This window comes from Aspergillus pseudodeflectus (genome assembly GCF_044049435.1).
Source record: "Aspergillus pseudodeflectus strain CBS 756.74 chromosome Unknown BJX68scaffold_9, whole genome shotgun sequence".
Lineage (NCBI taxonomy): Eukaryota > Fungi > Ascomycota > Eurotiomycetes > Eurotiales > Aspergillaceae > Aspergillus > Aspergillus pseudodeflectus.
Genome location: NW_027263785.1, coordinates 605,166 through 629,987, shown reverse-complemented (window position 1 = coordinate 629,987; position 24,822 = coordinate 605,166). Strand labels below are relative to the sequence as shown.

Below are 24,822 nucleotides of genomic sequence, written 5' to 3'. Positions count from 1 at the left end.
GAAGTGGACGGAACCCAGCCGCTCGTCCACCGTCCGCCGTCCACCTCGTCGGCCGATAGTGCTACCGGGAATCCCGAGGTTGTCACAGGTTGCCTAGCGCCCAATTTCAATGCGGAGTACGGGGATGACCTTGGGGAAGCGCCCAGACGCGAGTCATCCAGGATAGGAAACCCCAGCGCTTCGAGTTCCCATATTCGTGACTGTGGTTCGGGCCAAGGAGTCCGCGCTTCCGAGCCTTCCTAGTGTGTCCGCTCCTCAGATCTCACTAGTTGAGAGGGGAATCTTCCTATTTCTACCCCTCACCGTCGACCCAAGTCAACTTCAGTTCATTGTTCGTACTCGTCACCCGTCAAGATGTCTCCAGCTCTCCAGAAACTCGCAGCCTTCCCATACAAACCCCGCATCTTCATCCTAACAGACGTCCTCAACGAACCCGACGACTCACAATCCCTCGTACGCTACCTCCTCTACGCCAACGAATTCGACACGCGCGGAATCTGTGCCTGCACATCGACCTGGCTCCGCTTCAGCACGCACCCCGAGGAAGCCAGGCGGATCATCACAGCGTACGGGAAAGTCGTGGAGAATTTGAATAACCATGTTCATCCGGATTTCCAATTCCAATCTGCAGAGGAGCTTCTCAAGCTTGTGACGTCGGGGCCAGCTGTGAGTAGTGATGGCCGCGATATATTTACGTAGTGGGGTGTGGCTAACTCGCGGTGGTAGGTCTACGGCAAGAAGGCTTTCAAAGAACCGCTCAGCGATGGGGCGTCGCGTCTCCTCGCTGCATTAGCGGAATCCGATGAGCCACTCTACATCCCCGTCTGGGGCGGGACAAACACCCTCGCCCAAGCGCTCTCGCACCTCGCCGTGACAAGCTCAGAAGAGGAAGCCGCAAAACAGCGCGCAAAGCTCCGCGTCTACGCAATCTCAGACCAGGACGATACGGGGCTCTGGATCCGGACCAAATTTCCCGACGTCCACTATATCGTCTCAGCGCACGGCTGGAGCCAGTACGACGAGGGGACGTGGACGGGGATGAACATCGGGGCGGGCGAGGGGCCGGATCGGACGAAAGTCCTGAATCCATGGCTTGATGAGCATGTTCGCATTGGGGAGTTTGGTTCCCTCGCGTATCCGCCTGTTAAATTCGGTATGGAGGGCGACACCCCGTCGTTCTTGTGGCTCGTGCAGAATGGGCTGGGGCATCGGGATCATATTGAGTGGGGTGGGTGGGGAGGACGGTATACGCGCCCGCAGTGTGAGTCTGATCGGGATGAGGAGGGCAAGTTTGATACGAATCACTTTTACAATGCTGGGGATTTTGGGGTCGTTGGTGCTGATGGAAAGCGCTACATGGGTAACAAGGCGACAATTTGGCGCTGGAGGGACGCGATCCAGGATGATTTTGCGGCTCGCATGCAGTGGACGCTGACGAGTGATTTCGCTGCGGCTTCTCATCCGCCTGTTGTGGATGTCAATGGGAGTACAGGAGTTGAGGCGCTGGTTATCAAGGTCAAGCCTGGAGAGAAACATGTTCTTGACGCCCGCGCGACGTACAATTCGGATAGCACGGCCGACGGATCTACAGGTCTTGACTTCGCCTGGATGCTCTACGGAGACGTCAACGGATTCCATGTCTTTGGTCATGGACCAAAGGTTCTCATCGAGCCGTCTGATGGGTCTCCTTCTCCTGCCGCGCATCCGACGCTCGGTGAAAATGCCGCTGGGTTTACTGGGTATGCCCGCTCACCATGCGTTACTGTGACTGTGCCTCCGATGGAAAGACACTTTCAGACCAGACTTGTCACTCCAGATTTCCACGTCCTGCTACAAGTTACCAACACGAAAGGAGAGTATCCGATTCGGAGGTACAAGCGGGTGATCTTTTCTTATATCCATGACGGGACACCAGTCCCATTGGGCAAGGAGCCGGAGGGGTTTTTGTAGCTCGATACTAGAAATTGAAAACAGACTTCTGTCATTGTATCTTCATTAGAAGTGACTAGTCTGAATACGCTGAGTTCATGCTGCGGCAATCCGCTGTTATGTAGTGTAGCCATCTCTATCCCTCTAACCTACAACTTCGCGACAGGGGCCGCATCCAACATATCACTCATCTCCGACCGCGGAAACTCCGGGTTGACCGTCGAGTCCAGCTGCTCGGCCGTGCGGTCCCAAGCCCACTTGTGCTTGAGATCCGCATCTAATGTTCCATCGAGCATTTGTACAACGTACTTGCCGACCACGGGGAAGAATTTGAACCCGTGAAACGAGCCGCATGTGGCTACATAGAGCCCCTTGGCGCCTGAGTGAGGGGATATGATGAAGTCGCCGGTTGGTGTGAATGCATCCCTGAAACGAGTTAGTAGGGCCCTCGGATGTATACTGGAAGTTGAGCTGCGTATGAAACTCACCAGCAGATTCGCAACTTCTCAAACTTCCATGTTGCCGTTGGCGCGCCGTAGAACATGCGAGCGGAGTAGCGAACATCGTCTTCCAGTTTCTTGGAGACCTTCCACTGTGCGTAGTCCTGGTCTGTCGGTGGTGCAGAGACAAAGCGACCGGGAAGGACTTCTTGGGTATTGCTGAAGATAGTGCGACCCCACCATTTGAGCTGCTTCTCTGGAGTAGGGGGGAGTGTGCCGAGGAAGGGTCCTGCAATTCGTTAGCTTGCTGCTCAGTATGCCTAGCTGCAGTAAGACGGATACGGACCTTTATCAGCGGAATATCCCTGGAATCCCACAGGCATCTTAGCAAACTTTTCATACGACTTTTCATCCAGCGTAACCATCCCCGTCGCAATCCCACCTGCAACAATCCGCGGCCCAGCGCGCAGATGCTCCTTGCCCGTTGCAGCCGCAGAAACCTCGAGCAACTTGGCCGTGAACGCGCCCGTCGAAAGAATTACTTTCGAGCCCCGAATCTCCTCCCGTCCCTTTGTCCTCACCCCAACGCAGCTCCCCTCCGCATCAATCACCAACCTCTCCACATCGGCCTGTACATACTTGACCCCCCTCTCAATAATCCACCGCGTTACAGCCCTCAAACAATCCCCGGCCGCCGCCCACCCACTCGTCCGATTAACCAGCACCTCCCTCGCATCCGTATAATCCGCCTGCTCAAACAACCCCCCATACATCCTCTTCGCCTCGTCCAACGGATGCGCAGCAATCTCCGCCTTGCGGCCCAACTTCTTATAATTCCCCACAACATCCTGCGCATACTCATCCCGACACACCCAGTAAACCCCCGTCTCGTGGAAATACGGCTGCCAGAGCGGATCGTTGTTGAAGATGTCTTGTGCTTCCAGGGCGAGCCGGCAGTACGTGATGTCGGCGTAGTCGGCGCGCACGACCTTGTTCCAGTCCCAGGATGCGGCGACGCGCGAGTCGGCGTCGAAGGCGTCGCGGTCGACTAGTGTTATTGAGGCGGTGGGGTGGGACTGTAATAGGTAGTAGGCGGTTGAGACGCCGAAGATGCCGGCGCCGAGGATTAGGTAGGAGTCTTCGCTTGTCGTCATTGTGGTGGGTGTCGCGATGTGAGGTGGTTTCAGCGTCTGGAGGAGGAAGATAGCGAGGGGGAGACGGCTAAATATGCGATCCGGAGTCGAGACAGCTCTGGGGTCGGTGAGGGGGAGGCGTGCAATTGCTCTCCAAAAGCAGCAAATGTTTCCTGGCAATGGGTCCAGCGGTCCACGGTTCAGCTCCCGAGTCTGCAGGGACCCCGCATGCTGTGGGGAGCTTCGCAACCACCTGCCACGTACAGAGTAATTACCATTGCGCATCCAAACTTTGCCACGGCGACCTATTTACTTTCCCGCGGAGCTCAATTGAACCCGTTTCTTTTAAGAAGAGAACTCTTTCCGCTTTCCAGACTGCCGATGGGAATTCTGACACCTGGGTCACCCGAAGCTGTGGCGGGCTCTCTACGCACTCGGGCCAGATACCGGCTCGTATCTCGGATACCGGTTCCGGTTCCCGGATTGATCGCTCTTCTCAAACGGCCAGGCGCTTCCATGGCTTCGGCTTAAGAGTTTGGCGCAATTAGTGCTTAATGGTTGGTTGATCTTCTTTAATGCTTGTTGATAAGACAAGGTTCTATTACGGCTGATTATCCGGGGTCGGTCGGCAGGATGCGCAGCTTGCATGGAGCACGGACGCATTTTTGGGCATCGGGAATAGCCATGCTGGGATCCTGGGAAAGAGGCAATCGGGGGAGGTTAATACCAAAAATATCGTGGGTTTGTTTCCCCTGGCGACTGCTTGTGCCTCAGATGTACCTTTATATTTAACCGGTCAGGTGATGCAAAGGATATATATATCCTCCACTCCAGCAAACCTTTACTATCCTCACAGCCTCTCAAGGGAACCTCTGTTGGATGACGCCAGGTGAGAATTTATCACAGAGGCCGGTCCGTACATACAATGCATGAGGATACAAGGTAGATAATATTGTTAGCGGACGGTTAATCTCTCACGGCGCACGGTTGGAACCCCCATATAAGCAGCCAAGTGCTAGTAGGTATGTAAACTTGCTATCAAGCTCCAAGCCGCCTTGGAATGTCCACCCCCACTCTCACCAAGCCAGAGACAATCGTAAATGACCCCGACCAGCCCGCCCTCACAGCGTATATCTGAATAACGGCGACCGATCCCCCATAAGCTGCAACTCCTCCGCCGAATACTTCTGATAAATCTCCTCGCGCCCAATTTTCTCATTCTTCCGATTAACATGCCAGAACCGCGCCTCAAGCACCAAACTCGCGACCATGCCCGCTGCCGCAAACGCAAACGAGCTGCCGAACCCAGTCGGATACTTGGGCGCCTCGCGCTCAAGATAGATAAACGAGCCCACGAGTCCGCCCGTATTCCCAAACGCAATCATAAACGCGATTCCCATAGCTTGTTTGCGTGCGCCGGCAAGGTTATTCGACGTCCATGTGTTTGTTCCTGGGATTATGGGGTACACGCCGATGCAGGCTAGCACGACGGCGAAGTAGCAGACTGGGATATTATCCTGTATATCCTCTGCGAGGGCGAAGAGGATGGCGAACGCGACGATCACGAGCGCTTGGCCGCTGACGATGATGGGCATGCGCCAGCGCAGCCGGTCGGCGAGGAGGCCGAAGACGTATGCGGATATCGCGCCGGCGATGTAGGGCGGCATGGAGAGGAGTTGGGCGTTTGCGGAGGTGTAGCCCATGTTCTTGATAATCTGGGGTAGGGAGAATTTCAGCCCGTAGTTGGGGACGGTATTCGACCAGAAATTCAGGATCTGCAGGTAGAGATGCCAGTCTGTCAGGACTTGGAGGAAAGCCTTCCACTCGAATTTATTCGGTTTCTCGTCGACGACGATGCGGCCGCGCAGGGCTTGTTTGCGGAGAATCAGGTATCGGATCTCGTCGGGGTCGAGCCAGCGACCGGAGAGTTCGGGCGAATCTGCGAGGCAGAAGTAGCAGACGGCTGCGAGGAGGACGGTTGCTGCGCCTTCGATGATGAAGATCCATCTCCAGCCGGCGTACCCGGCGACTCCGTCCATTTTTGCGAGACCGAAGGCGAGGAGGCCCGAGAATGCCCCGGCGAGTGCGCTGGCGGTGTAGAAGAGGCCGATTCGGCTTTGTGTTTCTTCGGGCATGTACCATTGCGTGATGAGCCATACGGCGCCGGGGAAGAAGCCGGATCTGTGATGAAGACACGGTTAGGAAGAGACGCCTCGAGCGTAGATGAGACGTAGAATAGGGAGACTTACTCAAAAATGCCTAGCAGAACACGGACAGCACAGAGGGCACCGAAGCTCTGGACAACGCCAGTCAGGGTCACAATAATACCCCAGAGGACGGTCAGAATTGCGAGATAGACGGATGGTCTCTTGAACTTGGCGAGTAGAATATTACTGGGAACCTCTATTGGCCACACAGATATTAGCGAAGAAATGTAAGGAGGGGAAAGGAAGTTGAGTACCGCATAGTACGTATGGGACGAAGAAGATCGCCAGAGCAACATTGTAATCGGTGCCTGTCATGTTGAGATCCGGCAGCATGCCCTCAATCTTGGCGTTTCCTGTCCAAGGAACGGTGCTGTCAGTATGTGTCGTTGTGAGGGGACCAGGAGGTCGGGCGGTCGCATACCTATGCTCGCTTTGTCGATATACGAAACAAGGTACAGGAAGGCCAAAAGCGGACAGAGACGCCAATCGATCTATACGCATCACTGTTTAGTCCGGGGGGTATCCTGCGAGAGACGGGGGTAAGAAACTGACCTTTCGTACGCACTTCCTCCTCTGCTCCTCTGAGAAATTGGCGAGGAAATACGCGTCATCCCGACTGAGCCCGCTCTCCATATACGTTTGCTCGAGGCTTGGCGCATCCTCCAGATGTTTTTCAGCGGAGGCATGCTCCATGTGCACCACACTCGACCGCTTGAACACCGACATGTTGCGAGACACGGGAAATAACTGATCAGATCTCCACACCACAATGACACTCAACCCCTGCTCGCTTATATACCAAAGCCCCCAAACTGCCGAGCCAGCCAAGAAACGCCCCGCATCATCTACTCCAATACCAAGAAATGCGGTCCCTCGCGGGGTAGGATAAGCTCTCCACAAAAAGCGCTTAGCCGGCGACCCTGAGATGCCTATATGACATTAGCTCTGGTGTGAGTGGCTGAAATGGCGCTTCCGAGAGTATACTGCCTTTTCAACGGCGCCACCGAGGACACTGTGTCACCCGAGAAGTAGCCGGGGAATCGCCACAGTGCGGGAGTTGTCCGCTCGAGCATATTTTGGGTTTGGGATTATAGTGCTCAATTTTATTGCATGGGAAAGGATCGGAGTTGTTTGCGAGATTCAGGGAACGGGTTTCTTGCACAGCCTCACGGAAATTGATGTGTGCCGGAAACACGCAATGCAACTTTATCATTCATCTTTCATTTTTAGCTGAGGGCACAAACGTAAGCTTGGCGTGAGACATCCGGGCTCACCTTTGGGCCCGATGGGTACATAATGATAATGTCTTGGGTCGACATTCACCGTAGCTTCGTCGAGTCGGAGGAGACATGGTGTCGTCAAGCGTCGAATCATTCCAAGTTATTTACGACGCTTCCCTGTTGCCCCCACGTGTTTTGCACAGAACCAGGACGTTGCATAGACGATGAAAAGGGGTCTAGATGTAAGAGCTCCGCAGCAACTGCCGATCGCCGCCACCTGCCTAGAGGAGGATATGGCAACAGCTGGCCGTGCCTCGTGCTATCACAGCTGCTGATTACCTTCTCTATTTGGCAGGTTTCAACTCTATTTTCTCTGCTCTTTTCCCAAGGTATGGAATCCATTCAAGGACGCTTGGACGAACCTTGAGGGGCGTCTTGACTCATGCGAGAGTTTCATTTAAAGAGCAATAGGATGCCATCGCTCGGCCATATTCTTTCGCAAATAGCCACATCGGTGTGACAAAGGCTGCATAGCCCAGGAAATTGTCAATTGTCAGAGTTATAATTGAAGGCTGGTCGAGGGGGCTTAGACACACACTTCCTAGTCAAGAGCAAAAATATCGTAAGTGATCGTCTCTAACCGACCAGCCATGTCAGCCCTCGCAACTGACAGGCCAACTTCAACGTGGACAAGTCAGAATACACCGCTGATATTGCGAGATGTTTAGCTTGCGAGAAGGGTTTTGGCATAAAGCAGAGAAGGCCCTCTCCAACAAGCTTTACAAACAACCAGAATCCGGACTTGCGCACTATCAGGTGAGGTGGGTTAGACAATCACACAGGGAGCTGGATATTCCCCTCCATCCAGCGGCGTAGAGGAATGGCTTCCGCTTCTCAGTCCTGGATACGAGTATCTCGGGCAAGTCGATGCAGAACTAGGGCGCCTCCGAGGCTGGAACGTCGTTCCATGCCCGCGCATTCTCTCCCCGGTACAAGGCGGTCGGGATAGTCAGCGTGTGCGTGAATCCGGGGTATCGGAAACTGGGTCGTTTAAGGGAACGCCTGCGATAGCGATGTGGGTTATAAATCGGGTGATGCTCTCGGAGCCCGTGTTTGGCGCGTACACACAGCTGTTTGCGGGGCTGTCCTTCGAGGCGAAAGTCGAGGATATTGGGGTGTATTTTATCCCCCCGGGGCGGAAACTGGCGTATAAGCCCACGCCTAGGCAGGATTTGATAAGGGTGGGTAGGACGGCGGAGGAGGAAGGGGTGTAGGGGTTTGGTGTGAAGTTATGGGAGTGGTATGAGGAGCGGTGGAGGTCGTATGTTTAAGCCGGTCGTGGTTGATGCAGGTCCAAAGATTGGGGCCTGGAGGTGCTGGTGCAGGAGCTGTTTTGTCATGGGGTTAAGATTAATGTCACGCCTTGGTTCAACGCATTTATACTCAAGTTCAGCCTGGCAGTGGCTGCTGCCAGTAGAACATATAAGAATAGCGCGGAGGGCGAATCGCGATCCTGACAGCGACATGGTTCCTGATGGGATAGTATAGGATCAGCCTGTTATAACCCACAGCGCGTGGTGGATTTCTCGTATTTGGGATTAGCGCGGGGCAGGTTGTCGTGGAAATCAACAACGACCTCTTCTCTTCTCTCGGCTTTTTCCCCATTACGTCGTCGACAAGACGACCAAGGCAGATAGGATGCTTCAAGATCTTCCACCCGAACTCATAGGAGATATTATTTCCTATGTGCGAACCCGCAAAACACTCCCATCCCTACCTGTCCTTCTAACGCAGCCACAGCTCGACAAGCCCGACCTGGCTCGCATCAGACTCGCTTCCAAACATTTGGAATCTTTGGCGACACCGTTACTGTTTGGCGATATTACCATCCATGTAGACGAAAATGATCTGGTGAACATACCGATCCAGCGGGCTCTGAATCTGAGCTTCGGCAGCGACCGCAATCTTCTTCATTTTGCCAAGAGGATCACGTTTACTTCGCAGTTCCGGGTTAATTATACGAAGCGATGTCTGCATCACTATCGCGGGATTGTTGAGGATGAGAGTGATGATGTTTGGGACAGTGGGAGTGGGGATGGGGACGAAAAGAAAGTAGCAGCCAAACAAGAAGATCTGACGGAGGAGGAAACAAGACAAAACGAGGAGACCGTGAGATCATCAGAGATATGTGAAAAAGACGAGGTTGAAGACGACGACAGCGAGAGTATAGAGACGAGATACCCCGATGATGACCTTCTCGAGCCGTACCAGCTCACAGAGACTGAGCAACGCGACTTCGCCAAGTATATCCCCTGGGAGTACGACGCCGAGAACCCCGCCGAAATTACCAAGATCAAGAACCGGCTTATGGCCATGTTGATACGCTGCCGAGAAGGATCTCTGACTGAATTCAGGTGCCACCTACTCCTTCCACTACTATAAGACTCCGTGTCCGTGTGTTACGGCAGCTTACAGCTATCTCCAGTTGGGATCTCGGAATATGCTGTCCCGCGGCAGTTTTGGGTGACGGTGGAATCCTTCCCCGGCGACAGAAAAACATGGAGACGGTCCGCATCATCAATGACTCGCGCTGCTATGGGCATGACTACTGGCTCGCCGATTTCCGCAAGCTCAAGCGCCTGACTTGGATACCGCTTACCTGGAGAGACGATCTAGACGCCCTTGCCATGGGCTTGGAGAAGTTTGCACACCAGCTTACTCTCCTCGAGCTCGATATCTTTGAATATGAGAGGAAAGGTAACAGGGCATACCGGCCATACTATGCCAAATCGCAAGAAGAGCGCGATAGGCCAAACTATTTTGCCTGGGACATCCTGGGACTTTCTGCGAACAAGACGCGGTGTATATTTCAGTCACTCGACCGGCTCTATCTCTGTGGGGTTCCGTTCGACATGGCGGAGATGGAAATGGCGCACGCGTTCAGCTGGAGCACCATACGATCATTGCATCTCCGTTTCTGCCGAGGCTGGGCAGAGTTCCTACAGCAGGTGCTAAAATGCAGGCAAAAGATCAACCTCAGATCCCTGACCCTGGAACCATCTCCCACCCTCGAAGTCCCAGGAGAAGAAGCCGAGACAATCTGTTCATTTCTCGGTGCCTTTACCGGTCTCCGGGAGCTCTTCCTCTCTACAAATGAGCAATACGGCACGCTGAATATCTGGAGAGCCGTGCTCCATCACAAAGCCACCCTCAAAACGTTCGTGCATAATCAGCGCGTCCCAGCGGACTTTTGGGACCCAGACTGGGACGGCAGCGAGGAAGCTGCACCTCAGCTGCCATTCACGCTGGAGGAATACGATATGATGCACACGGACCCGGCGAGCAACCCTCTCTTCGAGCTGAATCTGGAGTTCCTGGGACTGACTGTCCTTCCTGCGGATTTGGTGAGTTCCGTTCCTTACACGTGGTGTCGCGGCGCCCGGTTTTTGTCTTCCCCCTCGTCTCCTCTCCCCTGCCCACAAGACTTATATCCGTCGATCGGTACTAATCCAAGACCGTCCATTGGATTGACGCTAGAAATACATGCTATCCCCTCTTACGAATAAACACACCCTCCAACTCCTGCACATCCGCCAAGCCGGCGGCTACAGCGATCAATACGGTAGCTGGGGCGTTAACCACTGCAATGGCCGCCCCGAGGCATCGCCAGGCCTCGTAGATTTCGGCAATTGGGTCTTCGGGCCCGACGGAATTGCTTCGCTGAAGGGCTTGGCGTTTGGAGACTTTAGCTATGGGAATCGGCATATCCATGATCGGTACCTGACTATGATTGAGTTGACTAATCCCCCGCTGGATGTGAAGTTCGCCGAGGCGCTGGCGGCTTGTCCGCAGGATGAGTTGAATTCTTCGGATTCTTTTCCGTGGAGGCTTGAGTATGAGTAATGGATAATGGGTCAGGTAGTTGTTGGGGTGGGGTTCTGATGTGCTGCACACTCGGGATACGATATTATGTTGTACGCTACTAACATGCTTGAGATTGTAATAGGCTCTAGAAGCTTTTTTTCTAACTGATTTTTTATCGTTAACACTACTCCCCAGCATAGATTCCCAATCTAGCTGGATCTCCCAAAAGGTTAGGTAGGAGTAGGCGTAGGCTGAGTAGATCGTGCCGCCGATGAGACAGGCAATGATGATGCAAGGCAGAGGAGGGATCCATTAGCGATAGGGGTCTTAATGGACAGTCATTGGTGCTGGCATGTAGTGCAGATGATTTGGAGGGGCAGAGTAAGCACGGCGTTGTGAGGTTTGGTGAGGGACAGTGAGCGACCATCTTTTCCTTAAGGTTAATGTAAAACAAGTAACATTAATACTTCCTAGATAACAGGTATTAATAGATAACATGCAATCCTACAATAGTATCTATGCGCCGCTTGTCTACCAAGCATACCCATCCAAACAACCAGGGGGTTTAGTCCGGCCCTCTCTATACTGGTTTAGAGGTTCTGGGAATTGCTGCGCACTCAGTTATACACATATTATATTAGTAAATTATTGTAGGGAACTAGATCCTTGTCAGCGTGTCCGGGCGACGGACAGGCCCTATTCGAATGTTTATTCATATTTTGGGTTCTCCTACAAAGCAGGGTAGAGTCCTGCTGAGTACATGTTAATCTACGATGTGGTTACGAGGAAACCCTAAATAATCATGAGTAGAATTGAAGAAGCAACACGGGTAGGTTGCATATGATTAGCTAATCTATGGCAGTAATTTAGCTGCCTGTATATATTCGCCGGACGCCACTGAAGAGCAAAGAAGCATGCGGTAATCAGGGGAAGCACAAATAATCGCCACCTGATGCAGTGGAGAATAAAGCCTGACAAGGCGGATAAGGGCCCAGATCTCCAAATTCGATCGCCCTCCGCCATAGCTTGATTCGACCAGAAGCTTATGGGATGATTTGGCTACCTCGCAGATGACATATCTCAATGATTCCCGGCTGTTTATTGGGCAGCTGGACAGGTTCCTCGTGTGACTCAGGTCCCCAGTTACGCCACAGCGGCGTATGCATGCTTACGATAAGCCTCGGCGGGGATGCTTTTCCGCGCCCTGTACGGAGACGAGATGGAGAGGGCGTATGAAGGTGGCTTACATAAAGCGCCAAGCACCGAGGCCCAAGTCAAGCATTTTATGTCGCCACCCAGAGGGTCCATGGAACCATTCAAACCGCGTCTGCAAGACGGCATTGGTCTTGAGTACATGTTGCTGGAAATTGTTGTATCCTAGAATAGAAAGGAAAAAGGTAAACAGTGTACTAGTAACAGGAGCGAGGCCCTGGCATCGAGCGCAAAGTGAGTCAGCAAGCGACACAATTTGTGATTATCAAGCGTGTCTAATCAGCAAACTCAATCTGGCCTTTAGATGATGTCACTCACCGTAGAACGCAACTTTGGAGTCACTGTGATAACTCCCAAGATCTCTATTTTAACGAGCAGCATCTAGAATATACACATATAGTTGAACATCATAGTAGTGATAATCTGGATACTGTCCGCATCTGGTCCAATCTTGTTACAAGAATCGGCAGTTGCAGATGCATCTTGGAGCCGTCGGTGGTGGGCCAGCACGGTTAACTCGGAACCAAATCCTGCTCGCGCCCCACTCTTTTTCTGACGATCTCTTCATCACTGCTCCTATATTTAAATTTATTTTCAGCCAATATATTATGAGCCAACTGCCCTGAAATTCCCCGTATTTGAACCATCGGGAATTTGATGCACGAGCACCTGCAACGCACACACAAGCTTGACATCTCCCGACGCTCCCATCACCACCCATCATGAGCGGCGAGAAATTTAACGAAGATCGCCACCTGGACGAAGATGTCCAGCCTGAGGGCCACGGGTCCCAGTACGATGAAAAATCCGAAGCAGCTGGACGACCCAGCACGTCAGAAAGTATGACCTCGTCAACAGGGTCGAGCAGCTCCGTCGAGTACGAGCCGCAGTTTGGCAGGCTGCAGTCGCGCAATACGGAGGTCGATCTCGAGCGACAGAGAACAAGAATGTCGCATGCCCTAAGCAGGACCGAAACACAGCGTTTGCAGCATTCCATGACTGTGGGTGAAAGCGTCAAGTCGCGTACCTCCTCGAAGCGTGCTCTACCCCCTTTTGGCGGGGGCAAGCCGTATCCACCAGATCTCCCAAATCGGGAAGAGTTTGTTGTCGAGTTCGATGGACCGGATGATCCTCTGTATCCGCAGAACTGGCCGTTGAAAACAAAGTAGGTGCTCTCCCCTTACATGGCGATTTACCAGAAGGCTGACATCGAGTTCAGACTCTACATAAGCGTAATTCTCGCATTCACGAGTATCTGCTCGACCTTTGACTCTGCCATTTTCAGCCCTTCGTCGCGAAACGTTGCCGAATATTTTGGTGTTGGCCTAGAAGTCGCTGTCCTTTCCAGCACAATGTACATCATCGGCTACGCATCTGGCCCGCTCCTATGGGCCCCGTTATCCGAGCTCAGTGGCCGCCGCCCCGGCATCATTATTGCCATGTTCGGTTTCGCCATCTTCAATACCGCCGTGGCTGTGGCCAAAGATATCCAGACGTTGATGATCTGCCGATTCTTCTGCGGCGTCTTTGGCAGTTCGCCGCTTGCTGTCGTCGCAGCCGTCTTCGCCGAGCTGTACGATAATCAAACCCGTGGTGTTGCAATTGCCTGCTTCTCGAGCACCGTGTTTCTGGGCCCGCTCCTCGCTCCCTTTATTGGCGGGTTCATCAACATGTCCTACCTCGGCTGGCGATGGACGGCATACATCCCGGCCTTTATGGGCTACTTCGCCTTCATCCTGAACCTGTTCTTCCTCAAGGAGACATACCCTCCCGTCATCTTGATCCAAAAGGCCGCTGAGCTGCGCAGATGTACAAAGAACTGGGGCATCCACGCCAAACAAGAAGAAATCGAAGTCGACTTCCGCGAATTAATAGTGAAGAATTTCTCGCGCCCCCTTCGTCTTCTCTTCGGCGAACCCCTCATCCTCGCCGTGACAATTTACCTCAGTTTCATCTACGGCCTACTTTACTGCTTCCTGACTGCCTACACCATCGTCTTCCAGGGCGAGTACGGGATGAACGCCGGTGTCAGCGGCCTCCCGCTCTTCGGCATGGTCGTGGGATTAATTATCGCAGCGACGTTCATCATCGTCTCCAACAAGGAGTATCAGCGCAAACTAGAGAAGAATGGCGGAGTCCCGATCCCCGAGTGGCGATGCCCGCCTGTGATTCTAGGCGGGGCGCTCTTTGCTGCTGGTCTCTTTTGGTTTGGCTGGACAGGGTTCTCGGGGACTGTCCATTGGATTGTCCCCACGCTCAGTGGGCTCTTCACGGGCTTTGGGCTGCTGGTTATTTTCATCCAGTTGTTTAATTATCTGATTGATACGTACCTTATGTTGTGAGTTTCCCCGACATCACTTCCTCCTCCTCATCATCCTCATCCACTCTAACACAATTTATAGCGCCGCATCCGCCATCGCCGCAAACACCTTCTGCCGCTCCCTCGTGGCCGCCGCATTCCCGCTCTTCTCGCGACAAATGTTTCAAAACATGGGCGTGCAATGGGCATCTACGTTACTAGGCTGTGTTGCCGCATGCCTTGTTCCGATCCCGATGGCGTTTTATTTCTACGGTGAACGGTTGAGGATGAAGAGTAAGTTTGCGCCGTATTCGGGCGCTCCCGCCGCGACGGAGCAGGAGAGGGATGGGGAAGGGAGGTTTGAGGAAGAAGAGGCAGAGATACGGGCGCAGACGGTTGCGTCCGGGAGGGAAGTGCGTTGAATTGGCTCTTGGTGTATTGATTTATGGAAATTTTTTTTCTGTGGCGACGTCCAAAATACTTTGCCAGAGCGGCTGTACATTTGGGAGCAGATATATAATTATACCCGTTCAAGGATCATCACAAATCAGGAACCTCCGACTAAGAAAACCAGGCGAAGGTACATCGTCCAATTGAGTATTATCCCTATTGTCTCGCCTTAATTCAAGAGCAATCTGTGCAGTGGTTTGTTCCTCCTTCTGCTATTGCAACTCCTTTCGCTGGTGTATGGGATCGATTCTTCTACTACGTGATCATTGCCTCTTTGTTCTCGTATTTAAGGGGACCCCAACTCAGCCAACTGCGCGTATTCGCTTGAAACGGGGTGGTTCCATCAAGTCCAGCACCGTCTCATCATTGCAAGTTACCAATCCTAAGTTGGAACCATTACGGCGTATCATCCTCTCCTTTTTATCGCACTCACAGTCGCCAGATCATGCCCTACAAGGGGAGTCCCAGGCAGGACACTGCAGGAGCTGCGACGTCGCGACGAGAACCCAGCAATCCTTTCACGGGAGATCTTTGACAGTGTGCTGGGTCACGCCGTAGATGACTCGGACACTGGCCATGTTGGACGACTCTCGTTGCTAGACCGAACATGGCGCCGGTTCTTGCTCCAGCGTCTCTACGCGAAATGGAGGTATGATGGCGGTCGTCACTCTTTCCATCACCTATGGAGCTTCTTTACGACGATAACTCCCTGCTCCAATATCGCGGGCTTAGTCAAGACGCTCCTCATCGGTAACTAACTGGGGGTTCAACCAGTATGATGAATTCGGCCGTGCGTTTGATTACCTCCAGGGGGACCAAGATCTCGATCTGGCGCGCAACAAGCTTCAGACAGCTAGATTGTAAAGCCATGAGGGGGAGATATCATCGATGCCCTCGCACGCGGTGATCGTCGACCAATCATGGCGCCCCCCCCCTCCTCGCTTGCCCAATATTACTGCGCTGAATGCACACGTACCCCAGTCCAATCCCATCCTGGGTGCAGTGCTTCTCCGTATTTGGATCAGAACAAGTGTCGAAATACCCGTGATGGCACAGGTTCAATTCCTCTCACCAACCTGACCTCTGTTCGCCTGTGGGGTGAGATCTTTATCGAAACCAACGTGGACGTAGCTCATGGTTATGGCATGAGCGCACCCCGGCGTTTTGACGATGTCTGGCTGCTTATCTTCTTACCCGGACTCTGCACCCTTGGTGTATATGAAGTAGTTGTCGAGGGAGTTTCAGGAGTGCTGGAAGGTCAGGGGCACCCCCGCACATCTTGAGGATGGGGAGAGGATTTGGGTTGGGTTAAATACGGATGCCGATAGCGATCTTGCGACCGGTGAGATCGATACTGCTGCATTTCGTGATGGTGCTGAAGATGAACAGCCGACTACGTCAAGTAGAGCCGTCTCCCTAGCACGCGTCGCGAAGACCTGTTGCACGACCACTCGAGGCGATCATCTGTGCGACGGGCTGGGAGTTAGAACACTTGGTGACAACATGTTCCACAACCGGCACCCTGCCTATGACAGAATCGCGGAATTCTGGGATAAGGCAAAACTCCGGGGGTGGAATAATTGGTGGTTTTGGTTTCTTTTTTTGGCATTTGAGCATTTCTTACGGTTTCGGGTCCAGAGCTCTAGCATCTGGTCTTATTAGGGTTGCGCAAAGTGCACGATGCCCGGGACCCTGCCGTTCCCCATGGATACCTGACATATACTGTTGCTATTAACCCAAGGATTAGCGCATACCTGTCCTAGGATAGTGGTAGCATATGCCTTTTCCTGTGGACATGTAACCATTTTGATAATGATGCTCTTGACTTTGAACTATGTTAAACCCCCCCCGCTGCCCTGCCAAAGTCGCGTGGACCGGCATTCGGCATGCGGGTGCCAAGCAGGCGGCCATGGATTCATCGGGTAGTCGCCGAGTGGAGTGATCAATTTAAGCGCTGCAGTGCCCCTCAATTCTTTCCTGGCTTACTCCATATCGCTTCCACCATCCGCAATTGCTGCAAACAATGGGTGGCAGCCTGCCCTTCGAGCTAGTGGCTCAAATAGCTTGTTATCGACGACATGACCTACAAAACTTCATCACCCAGTATGCTCTGGTTTGTCGGCAGTGGCAGGCGGCTTTTGAGCCCCACATCTACGACAGAATCTCTGTACACAGCGAGGATTTCCAGACCGGAAAGGGCAACATCTCGCTCGCTCACTATCGGGCGATAACGTCCAACTCGGACCACGCCCGTGCTCGGCTGAGTATGCTGAAGGCAATTCGGTACCGCGTGATCCTGCCGTTCGATCTGCCCGACTGTCAAGGCGTGATAACTGAGGAGGCTCGACAGACGTATACGCCCGACAACGCAACAAGACGCGCAAACAACGTCGCGTTCCAAGCCGCAATCGTGGAATTCTTCAACCTTCTGACCACGGTACCCGCCGAGACCCGCGTGACCCTTAAAATGGAGACTCTCGGCCGGGAGGTCGGCCACGAGCCAGGCACAGAGGTGTCGTTGAACCCCTGGGGCAGGCCCGACGGAGCGCGAGGTCACTGGGTCGTGCGCCCGTATAGGGCCGAGCTTGCTGACAAGAAGTGTCCTTTACCTCGTGTACTATGTGTGGACCAAATCGTCGCTGATGGAGCTTGGTACGCCTTTGGCAAGGGTCCAGGCCATGAGCCGTATCACGATACGAAGCACATCCGGCTCGAGACAGCGTTCTATATTGCGCAGGCCTGTCCGACTTTGTCTTACTTTCGATGGGAAGTGGACGATGTCGCGAGACCGGAGCATTTTGATTACGCGCTGGAGCGACGGAGAGGTACGAGGCCATCCATTCCTTTTTGGTTGCCCGTTCTTTTTTACCCCCTTTTGCTTGTATTCGACCGGCGAGTTGGGCAATAGGCTAAGAATGTTGTTTGGACAGCTTTTGCAGAGAGCCTCCTCGACCTCCCTGCCACACTTCAGACACTTGATATCAGTTCTCTCACCGCGGAAGTCCTGCACGACAGTCTTCCGGCACCAGTCCTGTTCGCTGACGGAAATGATCTTCTGTCAACGAATCTCCGGCACATCAGTGCCCGTCTCCGCCAGCTACACCTTTACGAAGTGCCCGTTGCAAATGACTTCTTGTGCCCCCTTGACGACAACGGCGAACCAAGACCTGGAGAGCGGCTTGAGTGGCCGAATCTTTCAGAAATCCTTATGACTCGGCCGAACTTTCTTCCCTCTGGTATATCTGTCCCACCTCTTAAACCATTTCCATCTTCATTCATCTCCTTCCTTGCCATTGCCCTTCAGTTCTATAACACATGTAGCGACCATACTAATCAAAAACAGGCGAATGGCTCCTAGACCCAAACTCCGACGCCGAAGACCCCGGAATCGACATGGACGCACTCGCCGACCCAGACTTCGACTACGGAGAGGAAGTCTACCGACTGGTCGGCGAAGATGCGTATTACTGGCGCTCGCAGTTGAAGTCCGAATTGTACCGTCTGAGCCTCATTTCCCTCGGGTACGCGGCACGGCATATGCCCCGTTTGGAGTATATGAGCGTCGGCTTATCTACCTACCCGCATTCGTCCCTGTGTTTTGCCAGGGAGAATGGGGTGACGGGAAATGGGGAGGGGGAGGCTACCCTTACGTTTGAGGAGGAGAATGACAGGTATGATGAAGATGCATATCGAAAGCTGCCTCGGGCAGATGCGAAGGTTGCGCGCGCTTGGGGGTTTGATTTGGGGGAGTTGGAGACTGAGATTGTTGAGGGGAAGATTGTCTCGAAGGTGAACGTGTCCAGAAATATCTCCTAGGATGAGAATGGTTTGTACAGATACTACCGTTAGGACGCTAGATTAGTACCTGCGCCAGTTCTCGAGTCCTTGGGAACTTGGAATTGAAATGTTACGGACGCGCAAGGCCGCCCCATCCCCCGCCGGAAGCTGGACTATCGTAGGCCTAATCCCGACTCTCAAATCTCTCAGGCCCTGGGATATTCGGTGTGAGTTGGGATCCGTGTCACTGCATTCAGTAAGAGGGAAGCACAATCCAGATGTAACTAGTAGGAACCGGCCAGGGACAGAAATGAAACTTCTTGATAAGATTCCATACCGTTTCTATACGGCTCTTAAAAACATGGTACAATGCTTGAGATCGCTGAATCCGATTCTCATGTCGGCAACCAAGGGAACAGCGAGCATGACGAAGCACAGTTGATGGTTAGGTGGCGAAGGTGGGGCGCCCACGCCACATGGAGAAAGCTTGTTGCCTACTAGGCAGTATACTGGTTAGTTTGTGCTTCCCAAGGGATGGGGCTCTTGTATGAGTCACGGTTGGTAACACTGGGCTGATTTGTTCGCGGCATGTGGCACCGTGCTCGATTCTACATATAGAAGGAACCCAGCGCATGATTCTGGGTCAATAGTTACCAATTACTGTTTTCCTGTCCGTCTGTTTTCCGAGTTCTCTCCGTTATTTTGCCGTTTTCGCTGCACCATCCAGCAGTCTACAAACTCGGCAACGACATCATGGCACCAACAAACATCGCCCTGATAACATGCAGTACCAGGGAACCCCGCATAAACCCCTTTATAACAGGCTACGTCCACGAAGTCCTTGACTCGCATATAAAGACCACCAAGTCGACCGGCAAGGTCTCCATAATCGACATCGCGGACCAAAACCTCCCCCTTTACAACGAGCCCGCAATCCCCTCGCACCTCCCCAGATCCGATCCCACCCCACATTACGTCCATGAGCACACGCGCGCCTGGTCCCGACACATCCAGCAGTACGACGCATTCATCTTTGTGACGCCGCAATATAACTGGAGTATCCCCGCCAGCTTGAAAAATGCGCTGGACTATTTGTTCCACGAGTGGGCGGGGAAACCTGCGGGGATTGTGACGTATGGAGGGAGGGGTGGTTGGAAGGCAGGGGATCATCTACAGAGCATTCTAACTGGTTTACGGATGCGGCCCGCTAAGTGTATCCCCGGGATTGTGGTGCAGAGCACAGCGATGGAGGATTGGGCGGGGGAGGGCTGTGTTAGCAAGGAGGATAGGGAGGCACGGAAGGTGGGCGGCGTGAATTCGCAGCTGCAATTGATGTTTACTGAGATACTGGATAGGAAAGTATAATTTGTCAATATTTCTTTTTTCCGCATTGTAGCTTCTGCTCTAGTTACAGTATGCATGTGAACTAGAATTAAAGTTCCCTTTCCCAATATATATTAGGACTGTAATGGACAGATCAAGCAAAGTAATAATATTGATAATAATATCACTAAGGTGTGGTTCACCGAGGATACTAAGCATGGTGGTGAAAACTCTGACGAACGAGGGGTAAGAAGTTGGCGACAGCAACCACGACGTAACTGATTATATGGAGCTGCCTCAAGCATCCATATCCATATCTAGTGACGAATAGGAGTAATCGTCACAAGGACCACTGATATGCACCAGACTTCTTACCCAGGTTATTCCTGTTGATATTCCATCCGGGCGTTATGCCTTAATTAGTCTATCTATTACTTCTCACTTCTTTCTGGTAGTCAGGGATTACTAATTCAGTCCGCTCCTCTTGCGTTGAAAGGTGAAATACTTTTAAACAATGGCACCTTTAATAATAATGGGAGCTCACTACTTCAGAGAGCTGGATTAGATAACAGCTATTACGACAACGCCTCGCCTGGCCTTGCGCTCGTCATGGGCCATGTTAAGGCAAAGAGGATTATAAGATCCTCGCCCAGATCTACCTTATATTCATAGTCTGGCGACTATCTAGCACAGGCCGCAGTGGCTAGCTATCATCTTGGGAGCCTATAACTATTTGTTTAGCGCGAGCCTACGCGACTGCAGGCATTGAACTGGAATGCGCTGCTGATGAATACGTATGAGGCAATATACAGGAGGCTGGTTAACAAGGGCCAGGACATGCATCTTTCCATGGGCCCGCTTTGAGTCCTTCAGTATAAGGGATGCCATGCAATCAGTGCCCGCACAAACACACTAACGGCCCCATTGCCTTTCACACCCCTACGCCAGCTGGAGTTTCCAAATATGCAAATAGTATAAGACCAGGATAATAATCTACCCTTGTTTGATCTTTTTGATTAGCCTAGAGGACATGAAATCGATGAAAACCCCTGACCAGCGCCCTGAGTCCCGGACGTCGATCTACTCCATCTTCGCATTGACACCCGTGGTCCCGACCTGAAAATCCCTTACTTCGCCATGCGTTTTCCTTCCCCATTCCTGCAGGCCCTCTGCTAGGCTCCTGGCGAAACCTTCATCATACTTGAGCCCGTCATCAGCCCATCCGAGCCTGCCTGTCCTCCACAACGCCCAATCATCCAACATGACCCCGTCCTCATGCCGTAAAATGCCCACTGCCACATCCACAATACCAGGTCTGCCACTTTCGCTGTAGAATATTGTTGCCCCACACCGTCCACAAAACGTTCTATAAACATCTTGGCTTGAGTTGTACCGTTTTGATGTTCCGACAAGCAAATCCTCAGGCAGGGGAGGCGAGATGTGGTCAGAGGGAACAAAGAGCCAACCAATTACATGTGCACCAGTGACAAGTCGACAATCGCGGCAAGCATCAAGGCTAGCAAGCCACTTTGTAGGATTAGACCGCATAACCCATTTCTCGCCATCTGGAGATTCAACAAATTCCTTTCGCGGGCGGCTAATGTTGAAGGAGACGCCCCCGCAGTGGCACTGCGCGAGTAGCGTATCATGATCGTCTTTAGCACCACCCAAAGGCGCAAGCGCGTCGTTGATTCTCCCGGGTTCACCACCATGCTCAGGATTCCAAACCTTCAACTCCTTCCCAGCGATAGTCGGTAACAAGGCCGCGAGACCTCCGTCCTTGGTAGACAAGGTGTATACATGCTCAGCGATTTCCCAAGCGCCCTCGTTTGCATTTGCATCAAATACTGAGACGGATATGCACCAGCGGTCGCTATTCTCTGCACGATCACCGATATGGCATCCGCACGTGGAACAGAAATGGCGGTATGCCTTTGCCTCCGAGTGTTTGTACCCTGTTGTTTTATCGAGACCCGATGGGGAAACAAATTCAGGTACAACTCCGTCGGGGAGGTGGGCGTGGAATGCAGCTGGAGCGCCATGCACTGTCCGGCAAATTGTGCAGTGGCAGAGGTGAGTCTTTAGAGGGAGCGAGGAGGTGGGGATGGTGACGGTAAAGTGGGTGGCGCCACAGTGGCAGCGGGCTGTAAGGGTTTTGGTGGGCATTTCGATCGAAATACGGTTTTGCTTGAGAGCAAAAAAAATCTAATCTTGGGGACCTTGTGGGATGTTGAGGAAGAGGGATCTTGGAGAAGACCAGGGGGTATTAATGCGGGGACGCTCGTATTCGTGGCACAAGCAGCAGGCTACAAGGGCGGTCGATTGTTACCTAAAACTGGATGAATACTGACGTCATTTTGGAAAAGCAAACAATAAGCAAAGATATAATAACAGACTGGGCAGAAGATTAAGCATCTTGCTTGTATAAAGGTAAATGGGGCAGGGAACGGGGTTTGGAAGCCATGCATGCACCCTAAACAGAACCAGGCACCCAGACCAAGGCACCACGTAAAACCACTAGGAATATGATAGATTTTGTTGAAATTCCTATACTGGTGGATGATAAAAGAGGCTATGACGGAGAGACGATTCATTGATCTATCGAGCGAAAAATGAGTTGTCCAGAGAAGAAGAAACCGCTGGAAGGACCTCTTTCCTATAAAGGAAAGGGTCGCGCGTGAAGGCGCTAAACCCCTTTTGGAAGACAAAGGACCGGTCTTCCAACAGTGGATTAATAATATGATATATGAGAAGTTGCTGTGCCTAGGTAGCTCTTCTTCTCTTCGGGGTTAGAGAACGCTAGAATTCGGCGAGTTTCATATCACTCGCCATTAACGACAGCCACCCTACAGACGGCACATGTGAAGAATAGGAGACCACATCTAGAAACTGCACTCACTTGAAGATTTTCGTGCACTTGACCGATCTGTCTACAAGCCATACGCCAACCTGTGAATGATAGATAACACAACAGTCCGTGGCTACAAGGCAAGAGGGCCCTTGGAGCAATTTCGGAAATGGTCGAGAGTCCCAATCCTTACCGTATGTGTTCCTTATTTCTTACCCAGACAAGTTCACCAAATTGCTGGTCCACAATCCGCATGTGCTGTCGCCCAGAGCCCGGCTGCGATCATTGTTTGCTCATACATGTTATCCTCGATGCAGCGGCGATATCCTTCATATTTACAGGGCAGTTCCAGCGTATGTACCTTCGTTCCCTGGGCTCCAGCAGTATTGCGCCAGCATGCATATATGCGACCATGTACTCTCAATAAACGGTAATTTGCTACAAGCGGCTCCCACTCGCCCTCTTTAATATCCAGGCCCATCAGCCTCGACCAGGATCGATTATCCATACCATCTGTTGCTGCTCTATTGCACAGATCGTCTTTCCGGTCCGCAATATGCCGGAATGCCTTCTCGGCAAAAGAGCAGTCGAGCCACTGGTTGGAGGAGGGTCTGCGCCGACGGTGGGGATTGAGGTTGGGTGAGGCATATTGAGTTCAACGAATTTCAGACTGGGAAACGTGGCTATGGCGTGAAGTATATCGAGGTGCTGGGTAGAGCAGGTTGTTAGTAACCAAGGCGGTAATATGGGCTTCTGTCACGAATCCGCAGACTTACCAAGTCACCGGCGAAGCAGAGGTCGATCCCTAGTCTTTCAAGAAGGGGGAGCCTCCGGGCGAAATCCTGCAATTCATCGGGTGAGAACAGACTTCCTTTGTAGGCGGAGCTCTCACGCAGCAAGGTGACACCCGTAGGTGGGTGTATCGGGCCGCCCAGCTGTAGGCCCGTAAAGTTGGTGCGTCTGAAAGTTAGACGGCGAATATTGCCTCCGTGGGAGGAAACCACGATGTGGAGGATGTGCTTTGGGAGATCGTACGCTAGGAATTCGGTGAGGTTGGTTGTACGATGTAGCAATGAGGTGACGGCTTCGCTTAGCTGCGGGGGGATTCGGGGCGAGGTGTCGTGGATTCCAGCAGCGGAATCCGTGAGTCGCGGCGAGGTGTCCTGGACTCGAAGGGAGAAAGACCTTAGGCCGCCGGGAACACCAGAGCTCGATAGCTGGTGAATAAACTGGCATATATCAAGAATCGTGCCATCTAACGCCAGCCTGCGAAGCCTGGTTCCAGCCTCCAGTAGCCGTGTCCAACTAGCTGCTTGGTCAGCGCTGAAGCTAAAGTTTGTCAATACAAGGTCCTCGACAGACGGCAAGGTGCTGCCTGGGGGGAGGTCGAGCATTGGCCTTGACCTTTCAGCACCTGGGGCGCGATATTGGAGAGCTAATCAACTAAGGTTCGACAATGAGGGAAGCAGACTGCGCAGGGCTACACAGTGTGGATCTGCATCGACGTTTCTTGCGCTGCCTGTGTTCAAAGTAAGGCTCGCTGATTTGATGAAGGGCGCGGCCCTATCATTGATCGTCTCAAGGTCCTTGAGATCCCCTTCGTAATAGAATATCGGAGGAGAATGTCTGCTCATGAGGTTCGACAAGAGACCCGGGGGAAATGGAGTATGCCGGCATCTGCCCACGTTAAAAGGGAGGACTATTAAGCGATTTATCTAGTACCTAATGATCTCAAGATTTGGTAGTCCTTCCACCAGTGTGTTGATCAGTTCACTGTAATCCTTTTTAAATGCATGACCGTGGGATACAATGAGAATCCGAACATGATGGTGTACCCGCCTTCCCCAGTCTGGGTTGAGAAGGGCATCCAGTTTAGGATCTCCACCCCCATGCCTAGGAAAATGGATATGGACGGTCTTGAACAACACAGGCGACACGATCTCGTGGAAACCCCGGCAAGCGAGATTAAGGGCGTGAAGACTTGACCAAGAGTCCCAACGGAGCTTGCATAAACAGGATTAGTCAATGCCGTGTGATATGAGGTAACTTACAAAGTCAATGATAAGGGTCCAGATTTCCACTGGAAGGGCTTCAAAGATACCCCGGCGGTAATCCAACGG

The 24,822-nt window shown here is 52.5% G+C and overlaps 10 protein-coding genes across 10 annotated transcripts; 5 read left to right on the top strand and 5 right to left on the bottom strand.

The window, feature by feature from the left end:
* Window positions 1-104: 104 nt before the first annotated feature.
* Window positions 105-2,118, top strand: BJX68DRAFT_280035 (DUF1593 domain-containing protein). The gene is made up of 2 exons (XM_071048850.1): window positions 105-666; window positions 727-2,118. Exons 1-2 carry the CDS (start codon window positions 355-357, stop codon window positions 1,948-1,950), a joined length of 1,536 nt encoding a protein of 511 aa, XP_070902175.1. The 5' UTR covers window positions 105-354; the 3' UTR covers window positions 1,951-2,118.
* On the bottom strand, window positions 2,079-3,523 carry BJX68DRAFT_253644 (NAD(P)/FAD-dependent oxidoreductase; the record flags this gene model as incomplete). The annotated part of the gene is made up of 3 exons (XM_071042749.1): window positions 2,079-2,355; window positions 2,418-2,658; window positions 2,716-3,523. 3 exons carry the CDS (start codon window positions 3,521-3,523, stop codon window positions 2,079-2,081), a joined length of 1,326 nt encoding a protein of 441 aa, XP_070902174.1.
* A 1,100-nt stretch (window positions 3,524-4,623) lies between these two features.
* BJX68DRAFT_280028 (major facilitator superfamily domain-containing protein) lies at window positions 4,624-6,435 on the bottom strand (the record flags this gene model as incomplete). The annotated part of the gene is made up of 5 exons (XM_071048849.1): window positions 4,624-5,683; window positions 5,752-5,905; window positions 5,964-6,062; window positions 6,131-6,200; window positions 6,262-6,435. 5 exons carry the CDS (start codon window positions 6,433-6,435, stop codon window positions 4,624-4,626), a joined length of 1,557 nt encoding a protein of 518 aa, XP_070902173.1.
* Window positions 6,436-8,627: 2,192 nt separating this feature from the next.
* Window positions 8,628-10,832, top strand: BJX68DRAFT_264113 (uncharacterized protein; the record flags this gene model as incomplete). Its single annotated transcript, XM_071044885.1, has 3 exons — window positions 8,628-9,343; window positions 9,415-10,333; window positions 10,467-10,832. 3 exons carry the CDS (start codon window positions 8,628-8,630, stop codon window positions 10,830-10,832), a joined length of 2,001 nt encoding a protein of 666 aa, XP_070902172.1.
* Window positions 10,833-12,520: 1,688 nt separating this feature from the next.
* Window positions 12,521-14,859, top strand: BJX68DRAFT_217955 (MFS transporter). Its single transcript, XM_071037855.1, has 3 exons — window positions 12,521-13,170; window positions 13,225-14,343; window positions 14,408-14,859. Exons 1-3 carry the CDS (start codon window positions 12,728-12,730, stop codon window positions 14,724-14,726), a joined length of 1,881 nt encoding a protein of 626 aa, XP_070902171.1. The 5' UTR covers window positions 12,521-12,727; the 3' UTR covers window positions 14,727-14,859.
* Window positions 14,860-16,745: 1,886 nt separating this feature from the next.
* On the top strand, window positions 16,746-18,909 carry BJX68DRAFT_231122 (uncharacterized protein). The gene is made up of 3 exons (XM_071039306.1): window positions 16,746-17,579; window positions 17,685-17,990; window positions 18,098-18,909. Exons 1-3 carry the CDS (start codon window positions 16,778-16,780, stop codon window positions 18,568-18,570), a joined length of 1,581 nt encoding a protein of 526 aa, XP_070902170.1. The 5' UTR covers window positions 16,746-16,777; the 3' UTR covers window positions 18,571-18,909.
* Window positions 18,910-19,153: 244 nt separating this feature from the next.
* BJX68DRAFT_231120 (flavin-dependent quinone reductase) lies at window positions 19,154-20,133 on the top strand. The gene has a single exon (XM_071039305.1). The coding sequence runs from the start codon at window positions 19,285-19,287 to the stop codon at window positions 19,894-19,896; it is 612 nt and encodes a 203-aa protein (XP_070902169.1). The 5' UTR covers window positions 19,154-19,284; the 3' UTR covers window positions 19,897-20,133.
* Window positions 20,134-20,683: 550 nt separating this feature from the next.
* BJX68DRAFT_231119 (GFA family protein) lies at window positions 20,684-22,127 on the bottom strand. Its single transcript, XM_071039304.1, has one exon. The coding sequence runs from the start codon at window positions 22,018-22,020 to the stop codon at window positions 20,935-20,937; it is 1,086 nt and encodes a 361-aa protein (XP_070902168.1). The 5' UTR covers window positions 22,021-22,127; the 3' UTR covers window positions 20,684-20,934.
* BJX68DRAFT_231118 (uncharacterized protein) lies at window positions 22,091-22,439 on the bottom strand. The gene has a single exon (XM_071039303.1). The coding sequence runs from the start codon at window positions 22,320-22,322 to the stop codon at window positions 22,161-22,163; it is 162 nt and encodes a 53-aa protein (XP_070902167.1). The 5' UTR covers window positions 22,323-22,439; the 3' UTR covers window positions 22,091-22,160.
* A 743-nt stretch (window positions 22,440-23,182) lies between these two features.
* BJX68DRAFT_264108 (uncharacterized protein) lies at window positions 23,183-24,096 on the bottom strand (the record flags this gene model as incomplete). The annotated part of the gene is made up of 2 exons (XM_071044884.1): window positions 23,183-23,410; window positions 23,479-24,096. The coding sequence occupies 2 exons, from the start codon at window positions 24,094-24,096 to the stop codon at window positions 23,183-23,185; spliced, it is 846 nt and encodes a 281-aa protein (XP_070902166.1).
* Between the last annotated feature and the right edge of the window lie 726 nt (window positions 24,097-24,822).

Coding starts and splice junctions, on each gene's coding strand:
- BJX68DRAFT_280035 (XM_071048850.1), top strand. CDS start 355: ATGTCTCCAGCTCTCCAGAAACTCGCAGCCTTCCCATACAAACCCCGC. Junction 667..726: donor TTGTGACGTCGGGGCCAGCT/GTGAGTAGTGAT, acceptor TCGCGGTGGTAG/GTCTACGGCAAGAAGGCTTT.
- BJX68DRAFT_217955 (XM_071037855.1), top strand. CDS start 12,728: ATGAGCGGCGAGAAATTTAACGAAGATCGCCACCTGGACGAAGATGTC. Junction 13,171..13,224: donor AACTGGCCGTTGAAAACAAA/GTAGGTGCTCTC, acceptor CATCGAGTTCAG/ACTCTACATAAGCGTAATTC. Junction 14,344..14,407: donor ATTGATACGTACCTTATGTT/GTGAGTTTCCCC, acceptor CACAATTTATAG/CGCCGCATCCGCCATCGCCG.
- BJX68DRAFT_231122 (XM_071039306.1), top strand. CDS start 16,778: ATGGGTGGCAGCCTGCCCTTCGAGCTAGTGGCTCAAATAGCTTGTTAT. Junction 17,580..17,684: donor CGCGCTGGAGCGACGGAGAG/GTACGAGGCCAT, acceptor TTGTTTGGACAG/CTTTTGCAGAGAGCCTCCTC. Junction 17,991..18,097: donor GCCGAACTTTCTTCCCTCTG/GTATATCTGTCC, acceptor AATCAAAAACAG/GCGAATGGCTCCTAGACCCA.
- BJX68DRAFT_231120 (XM_071039305.1), top strand. CDS start 19,285: ATGGCACCAACAAACATCGCCCTGATAACATGCAGTACCAGGGAACCC.
- BJX68DRAFT_231119 (XM_071039304.1), bottom strand. CDS start 22,020: ATGCCCACCAAAACCCTTACAGCCCGCTGCCACTGTGGCGCCACCCAC.
- BJX68DRAFT_231118 (XM_071039303.1), bottom strand. CDS start 22,322: ATGCATGGCTTCCAAACCCCGTTCCCTGCCCCATTTACCTTTATACAA.